Here is an 8,371-nt window from a genome sequence, read left to right on the forward strand (position 1 = left end):
TTTTTTTAATTTTGCTTTGTCCAATTCACTATTAAATTTCTGTGGGAGTGAGGCATTTTTTTTAGGTATCGTAACACAATTTTTATGCTCCAGAATTCACATAAAATTGGGTGTTTCACACAAAACACTTTGAACCCTTTTTATATACCGTTCCAATTTATTTATCCAAGTCCTAAAATTAATTCAAGTCATCATTCACTGTCATATTACTGCAAAAAAAAAATCTCAATATGTATAGATGTTATGATTCAAGGTTGTGGAATTAGCAGCAAAGCACACCAAAAGGATTATCAAACAGCAGATTAAGAATCAGCAGGAAATGAAGAAAAAAACTGCACGTGAATGGATTTCTGTTAGAACTTTATAAACAAAAAAAAACATCTGTAGATTTTAAATAGTTAACATCTGTTCACATAGAGAACTGTACAATAAACCCAGTACAATGAGGAGTGGGGGGGAAAAAAAGAGACCTAAAAATTCTGTACCCATGACTTGACGTGCTTTTTCAGGCATATGCGTACTACCTCCTCTTGACAGCCGGCCTGGTGCCCTTACTGCTACCACCCGCTTTGCTGGAACCCTTGGAGCCAGAGAAGAGCTTTGTCATGAGCTCAGACACATCTGGGAGCTCAGGGTTGGGGTTCAGCATGTTCATGGATTGCTCCATTTCCTGCGAGAAAGAAAGCAGGTTCCAATTCAATGACCTTTCGTGACATCCTCTCACTCTTTAGCGTTTTCTTACCTTTCTCATTTCTGGGTCATTAGTATTGACCACTTTGGGGAGTAGAACAATAATCAGCAATGGCAACACCATCATCATAACCTGCATGAGCAACAAAGTTTGGAAATTAAGGGCAAGAAACATGGTAGTCTATGACCACAGCGCCCTCATCAGGACATATAGGTTATTACAGTGTTTGTTTAAAATCAAGTGTTTTTTTTTTTTACTTTAATGCTTAGAAATTAGATGATTTAGTAGTGAATAAAAAGTTTGAACATACCATTGGGTTCATGAGGAAATCAGTCCAGCCCCAGGTTTCCCTCTTCATGAAGTAGCTGTGAATGCCACTCGCCCTTATTTGGAGAGGATATGGCTGGCGGATCACTTCTGAAGTTTTAATGTAGTTCACAAGCCGTGCTCTGTTTAAAAAAACAAAAAAAAAACAAGACAGTATTAGAAGAGTTATTACGTCGAAAGGAAAAGATTTGTAAACAAACTAACGAAAGGTTTAATGCACTTACCGCATTTTCCCCTTGGATGTGATGTCAACACGCACCGGCTCAAATCGGTATCCTGGGGTGACAATTTCGACAACGTAAGATCCGGAGGGGACGTCATTGACTGCGAAACTGCCATCAGTCCTGAAACACAAGTGCAAAATAAATTTAAAACACTACACTTAATACCTTGTTTGTAAATCCATCCACTGGTACACAGAGAAAAATAATATTGTTGCATGTTTGCATGCGTCTAATTAAGTCAAGTCAAGTCTAATTAAGTCAAGTCAAGTCTATATAGCCCTAAATCACAAGCAGTCTCAAAGGGTTACACATATACAAAACAAATTGACAATTATTCTCAAAGCATCCCCTGATCTTAAGCTCCCGATTATCTTAACGGAATTTTACACATTATTACAAGGACCTTTACACCTCAGAGATAAATAGAAAAGAATTCAGTCGGTACTTGTTTTGCAAGGTTTCTCTGCAACTTATCAGTTTAAAAGCGTTCATTTTACGTTATTTACAAATTTACGTTTCCTTCCCAAGCTGCCAGGCCTGATCAAACCACAAAGTTCCATAAAATCAAGACTAGTCGATCATTTTTGCAGTAACTAACAAAAGCCTGAAAGTAGTGTGGAGGCCGGGTAATGTCAAATTTGCTCGGTGTAAACTAGCTAGCATGCTAATGCTACTTTGCACACTTACTACGTCAACATGTTGTTTACCTCAAAAAGCCCAAGTAGTCTTCACCATCTACAAGAACTCGAGCTGTGGAGACCCAATCTTGTGTTTTTATCCCTGGTACGATCGCCCTTCCCTCGATTTTAAACCGATCTAGGGTGGTCTGAGTCGATACACCTGCACCAGGCCCAGTTTCCACATCGGTGAAACACGAAGCTACGACTATCACGGCCAGAAAAAAAAGCCATGAGAGCTGTATTCTTCCCAAATTGAACATTATAACTGTCAATATTAAATAAAAGTTTGCTTAAAAAGGCGAGCGGGTCAACATGGAACTGTTCTTCAAGGCAGGAACCACACAGAAGCAGCTGGCACGTTACGATGACGTCATTTCAGAGTAAAAAGCTTTATTGTTCAAACCTAAGATACACAAACTTCCTGTCATGATCGTAATAAAGGCGCTTATTTTGAAAGGACTTACAAAATTTGTAGGTGTTTTACATTTTGACTCTTTTTGGAATAGATTTAAAGATAGCCCTTATAAACAGCCACCACAATAAACACAATAAATACATTTCTATCAAATTTATTTAAAAGATGAAAATAATAACTTGTCTTGGAACCAAGTTCAACTGACACACATGGAAGACACACAAGATGCACACTCATAACTTAAGACAACTTCCAAATTCCCAATTCCAAATAAATCAGGTTAAAAACATCCAAACTTTGGGGCCCCATTCATGTGTGCATTTGCATTCGACGACAAGCAGTGAGTGGGAGACAACTAGCTTGGCACGACATATCCAGTCTCATGGAGGTCCACGATATGTCCCCCCCTGTCCTGAAACGGTCCACTTCAATGTGAAGCAGTCACCCGCTGTGCTTCTGCTGCAGAAATAGGCTCCCAGTCCTGCATTCTTCTCCAGCAATAAGGAGTTGTTTTGATGTGTCAGGTTCATTTTGACTAACAAAACCTTAATCCAGTCCATACGTCAGATGCCATTAACGCTACAACGTAGCTGTGATCCAGTAGTAGTGGTCACATCCCTGGAGTGCTACATGGACAAGTCAGGGCAGCTGAAGGACGTATGCCTCAACGGCCTGCAAAAGAGATCGGGACAAAAGTCGTTCACTTTCCTGACACTGCTAACTGTGACACATTCAGGAAGATGGAAATTAACCATGTAAACAAGATTAACAGCTTTACTTGGTCTGATAAACCCCAACTAACAACATACACCAACTTTTTCCCTCACCTTAGCCAGGTCTCCAGTAGAACCTGGAACCAGACATAGCCTGGCTCCGTCCTTCCACAAGTCCCTTAGACGTTGCTTCAAGACTACAATGTTCCTGTAGTGGGAAGGAAGAAATGCAAAAATCATGACTTTGGTGTTTTTCCCACAACAACGTGCAGCTCCCACCTGTTGTCCAAACTGTCCCGCAGTATTTTCTCTGGCTTTGAAAGGTCTGGCCACCATTTCCTGATGACAGCTTGGACCCAGTGTAAACCCACAATTATGTGTCTAATCCAAAACAAAATGTCAACAGCTATGATTTCTGAAGAATGATGGACAGGAGGAGCTGACTTTGACACTTACTCTTCGTATTTACCGCAAAGAATCACTTTGACTTGGGGTATGAGGTCAACACAGCATCCGATTGAAAAACGAGATGCTTCACTTTGAAGGCTGAAGACAAAAAAAAAATAATCGCCCATGATTTCTTGTGCTGCTTTTTTGCTGTCCTTAAAATCAAAGAAACATACTTATTTGTTATGACAGGTAACAGATCAAGCAGCACTCCTCTATCTTGAATTCTGTGGATGATAAAGCATTAAATTAAGTTTTCAATCAACATTAAAAATAACATGTGCATTATGAAGAGAAAAATGTACACGATTAGATAAGCCACTAATTCACTGGCGTTCCTTCGCCATAGCGTTAGGGCCACTTTAAGTCGAAGGTTCCTTCCGAAGAGGATATGAGACACTGCTTCATGGTCCTTTGATAGCTATTGAAAAACAATAGTGTTAGTAAAGCAAACAAATGTCTCAAATTGAAGCTTCAACTGGTATTCTGACCTCAGTAAAGTCACTGTACTTGGAAGTGGGCCCTGCCATCTTCGAGGCCCCTGCAGTCGGCCTGCAGTTATCTCTGTAGTGATTGCCCCGCAAATCCGAGCATGTCACCTCATTTTCTTTATTGGCCATGCCGGCGTTACGGGCTCGACCAACATTGGATGTTTTACGGTGCAGCTTCAAGCCCACTTCCAGGGATAGAGAACTCTTCCTCTTGCGAAATGAGGGTCTCTTTTCCTTGCCTGGACTGTGCACAAGGAGTCTGGTAATGGGGGAAAACATATTGCATTTGACATCATTGTAAATAAATCACAACAAGACTAGAAAAGGGTGTTTTACAGGTCCAGTGACTAAAAGGGGTTAACTGTGCGACAAATCCCTAAAAGCATAGATCATAGACTCACCTTTCCTTATCTAATTGGTCCTTATTTCTAATATCCACCTAAAACAGAAGGATAGGGGATGAGGCCACTATGGCCACGTCTCTACCGCAACAATACCACTTGCACGACAATGCACTAGTTTTACTGTCATCAGGAATTTCTAAACACACCACACTGTTTACACAATATGGTATGTTCGTCGCTGACAAGCTCCATACCTGCTTCATGGTCTTTGAAAGATGTAGGCGAAATCACAAGAGGCCATTGGTCTTTTTCTTCTTGACCTTTGAGAATTGCCGTTGATAGAAACGCATATCACAATTTAGGTACACTATAAAGGAGGAGAAAGTATGGAGGAATGTTTGCGAGATTAAATCACATGAGCAAAAGTTTCTTTTAGTATAATCAATTTTAGATCATAACTATACAGACTAGACAAAGAAAGAAAAACAACACGCCAAATGTAAACATAATGGCTTTGCTATTGCGCTACTCGTATTAGCATTAGCTTAATTAGCGAAATATGTCCTACTTACTATAAGACACTTCGCTAAACCATGCTAACAACAACGACAGGTCGACAGAAAATCAAATGACATATACAACATTTTATTTCGTAACATTAATCGACGCGTTAGCAAACTTTAAAGTCTGCAGCTAGCCAAAGCTATTAGCATTGAGCTTAGCCAGGCAATTTAGCAACTTAGCTAGGCTGCTAAGTCTGAGCAAACTGTCCGCTTAGCCTTTCAACTTAACTATCACAAACAACAATTCCGAGCCACTAGCGAGATTCAAACATCACATTTAAATACCAACCGAAGCATTTTATCAGCTGACATCTAATCTCTGCAAGATTGTAAATCCAAAAACGTGAAAAACTGGTTACACCGTACAAGGCCAACTGTTGTTGGAACGTTTGCTATCGTTACAGAAGTTTTTGAATCATTCAAATGCATCCACCGCCGGTGTGCGGGGATTGTGGGATTGATAAATTTGAGGTTTTAGCGCCCACTGCTGGACATTTTTGGAAACAATTCCAAAGATGTCCAACAGTGGGCGCTATATTATATAAAATATATCATTTTTATTTGTTTAAATATATATTCTGCATGATCTTCCACAGATAAAAACAAATCAGTGTTTTTAATTTTTTTGAGGAATTTTTTTCAGGCATGCACTTTGGCCTGCTGCCTTTGAATTTACGTGAATCCTTTGGAAGTTAATGATGCTATTTGTGTTGAGATTATGTAAGGAAGCAAGAGCCGTTTGGTACACTACATCTCTGTTCTCACAGCGGCTCTCATCCATCATGGATGAATTGGGAACCTTGTCCACAGGCTGCAAATCAAAGGAGAATGTCTGGAGGGGAAAAGGTTGCAGCAAGTTCAACATAACTCAAATTATTCGGACGCAAGGAGTGTAATTACTTAAACCAAGCTCCAAAGAGTACAATAAACATCTTATTAAAATCTTATTTGGCAATATTCATCATGGTTAATCTCATTTCACTGTATTCTCATTACACATTTGCTTTTTTTTTTGCCACAGTTGTGGAATCAGAATCTTATTAAAATCATATTTGCCAATATTCATCATGGTAAATCTTATTTCACTGTATTCTCATTACACATTTGCTTTTTTTGCTTCTGATTGCAAGCTAGGGCACAGCATAAATTGTCAGCTAAATAAACTCAAATATTTTTTTGCAGTTTTTCCCCCCGCAGGTCTCCATGCCATACTTTGAAAGCCTTTCCATTTCCCAACGGTAGATGTCAGTGTTTCTCCATACTTACTTGAAATTCTAGTATCCATCTATTGAGGCAACTTTTCAGTCAGTCCACTTTGCATGGTCGGGGGGGTCATCATATTTGCAAATAAAAATTATAGCAAGTAACTCAAGGTATCTCAGATGCCACATTTCACATTAAAACATTACTCAAGCCTTTTTCCCCTTTGACATTGTCAATGATTCTCAGAACTGCCAATATGTAAGTACATTTCATTGTGCCCCCCCCCCCCCCCCCCCCCCCTGCAGAGAATAACATGATCATGAACTCCTTCATCCATCACCATGACCATTTGTGAGGACATCAAATATGCTTTTGGCCAATACAAGCACTCTTGTATACGTTCACGGCATGTACATACATCAAATCATGATAAAGTGCTCCCTCAGCTGAAGCTGTAAAACATTTCCAAGAACTACTGTAGGACATATTGAGGATCCCATTATAGTCAAATATTTTTACAGGAAAGATTTATTGTTTGAATTTATGAGTCTACCTTGGCTTGGGATCTTTTGAAAAAAAAAAAATCATTACTTTGGTATTTTCTAAGGACATTACATGAAAGCCACAGGAAATAGATTGTGCAGTTACACTCATATGTCCATAAAGGTTAAATCTGCTTGAGGGCAGCAGGTTGACCCTTGACCTATGGGTGCTTAGAAAAAGGTAACAATAGAGGCAGTGAGGAAGACAGTGCAAAAAAAAATATTTGCATCCAAGTATGCTAACACTTCCCTTGCAGAACTAAACAGATTTGTCACCGAACCACACGGAAATGTCTGGAACAGCTTTGCTTCCTCCTGCTCGTAGAACGTGCGAATAACAAGAGGAAAGATTTACGCAAGTGCGGACCTGACACCAAAGCTGACCAGGTCACGACCGTCGGTCCAGCTACTAGTCAAAATATGACTTGAGACTGCAAACGAACAAAAGGCAATGTGGGAAGCAGATGTGAATAAATCACCGACAGGTTGTAAGAAACTTCAACCATCCGTTTTAGGGCTTTTCCTCATTTCGGTAACAGGTGAGTTGAAACATATGAGTTTAGTCGAAACGTGAAGTCTAACCCTATTTTGGAATGTGTTGGGAAAAAGTTTGTCAACAAATGAAAAAATGAGCATATTATCATTATGTTTTGTTTAAATCCAGTTTTTAAGAGCCCAGACTGTCATGCTTCAGTCACTTCCTGGGTTTGTAAGTGTTTGGTGTTGAAGTGAAGAATAACAAACATCAAACTCTTTGAACTGGAGCCGAAATTTATCGCTCTCCCCTTGCTGACAAAACAGACCACCTCATTTTAGGGTTTATCTGTATACAGCGTGTGTGGGTTGCTGGATCCCGAATCAGACACATAAACTCGACCAGACCAGATTGACAGCATAAACCAAACCGGTAAGTTGCTGATTTTATTTGTAAAACTTAAAAAATCCCACAAAAATCCATCATCGGTAACATAACAGCAAATCTGAAGGCTTGATCTTTCTTATTCCCAGCTCAAATATAGAAAATAAACCATATTTAAATATTTCTTGGCATGTTTGCAAGCCCTCTTACTCCTCACACTTTCTATCCCGCATTCCTGCTTGGACTGATTAGTCCCTAAGCCTTCTGAACTGTTATTATCGCAAGAGTATCCCGGGTCATGAGACTTAAACAGCAGAAAATTCCTCCCTGTCCTCCTGTTAGGCTCCATCCATGAACGATATGAATTACCAAGAAATCTCAGCTACGAGTGGAACGAACGAACGATCAGACCCAAACTGTTATCATTGTGTTCATCAGCGAGCTTCATCTCATCTTTCTTTTGTGCTCGTGAGTGTAGAAAAACACACAATTTAATCAGGCAGCTAGAATATTTTCGGGGATCACATTACCCAGGTAAGGCCCTTGAGGAATGTACTGTTATCGGCGAATGACCAGGAGTTGATGAAAGGTCGACCTTTTGGATAATTAAATATGATGTAACTGGCTTCGATGACAATCTGGACGTTGCTTGATGTTGGGCGACACAGAGACAAATACTAGATTGGTGCCAGAATTCCTTCTTTTATGCTATGACCAATGAGGAAGCAGTAGCGGATGCAGAAAATATACATTTTTTAAATTACCGTATTTTTCGGAGTATAAGTTGGATTTTGTCAAATAAATTTCCCCCAAAATGCGACTTATATATGTTTTTTTTCCTCTCTATTGCGCAATTTATGCGACTTGTACTC

General features: G+C 39.6%; 2 protein-coding genes across 3 annotated transcripts; both read right to left on the reverse strand.

The window, feature by feature from the left end:
- Nucleotides 1-137: 137 nt before the first annotated feature.
- Nucleotides 138-2,323, reverse strand: emc7b (ER membrane protein complex subunit 7b). The gene is made up of 5 exons (XM_049756017.2): nucleotides 1,950-2,323; nucleotides 1,243-1,362; nucleotides 1,002-1,140; nucleotides 743-823; nucleotides 138-670 (listed from the first exon to the last, which is right to left on the reverse strand). The coding sequence occupies exons 1-5, from the start codon at nucleotides 2,180-2,182 to the stop codon at nucleotides 521-523; spliced, it is 723 nt and encodes a 240-aa protein (XP_049611974.1). The 5' UTR covers nucleotides 2,183-2,323; the 3' UTR covers nucleotides 138-520.
- Nucleotides 2,324-2,475: 152 nt separating this feature from the next.
- Nucleotides 2,476-5,353, reverse strand: katnbl1 (katanin p80 subunit B-like 1). Of its 2 annotated transcripts, none has more exons than XM_049756015.2 (10): nucleotides 5,185-5,353; nucleotides 4,587-4,699; nucleotides 4,390-4,427; nucleotides 3,989-4,247; nucleotides 3,803-3,918; nucleotides 3,674-3,724; nucleotides 3,507-3,596; nucleotides 3,330-3,431; nucleotides 3,165-3,258; nucleotides 2,476-3,009 (listed from the first exon to the last, which is right to left on the reverse strand). In XM_049756015.2, exons 2-10 carry the CDS (start codon nucleotides 4,593-4,595, stop codon nucleotides 2,977-2,979), a joined length of 792 nt encoding a protein of 263 aa, XP_049611972.1. In that variant the 5' UTR covers nucleotides 4,596-4,699; nucleotides 5,185-5,353; the 3' UTR covers nucleotides 2,476-2,976. The 2 variants fall into 2 exon arrangements, with proteins under 2 accessions (XP_049611972.1, XP_049611973.1); XM_049756016.1 differs by having other exon boundaries at nucleotides 4,587-4,652; nucleotides 5,185-5,339.
- Between the last annotated feature and the right edge of the window lie 3,018 nt (nucleotides 5,354-8,371).

The sequence above is a fragment of the Syngnathus scovelli genome, chromosome 20 (assembly GCF_024217435.2).
Source record: "Syngnathus scovelli strain Florida chromosome 20, RoL_Ssco_1.2, whole genome shotgun sequence".
Taxonomy (NCBI): Eukaryota; Metazoa; Chordata; class Actinopteri; order Syngnathiformes; family Syngnathidae; genus Syngnathus; species Syngnathus scovelli.

Excerpts from the sequence above, each read along its gene's own strand:
- katnbl1 (XM_049756015.2), bottom strand. Across the intron at positions 3,725-3,802 it reads TTAGTGGCTTATCTAATCGT|AATTCAAGATAGAGGAGTGC; the intron begins GTACATTTTTCT and ends TATCATCCACAG. Across the intron at positions 3,259-3,329 it reads CGGGACAGTTTGGACAACAG|GAACATTGTAGTCTTGAAGC; the intron begins GTGGGAGCTGCA and ends TTCCCACTACAG.
- emc7b (XM_049756017.2), bottom strand. The coding sequence starts at position 2,182 with ATGTTCAATTTGGGAAGAATACAGCTCTCATGGCTTTTTTTTCTGGCC. Across the intron at positions 824-1,001 it reads ATTTCCTCATGAACCCAATG|GTTATGATGATGGTGTTGCC; the intron begins GTATGTTCAAAC and ends TTGCTCATGCAG. Across the intron at positions 671-742 it reads ATGACCCAGAAATGAGAAAG|GAAATGGAGCAATCCATGAA; the intron begins GTAAGAAAACGC and ends TCTTTCTCGCAG.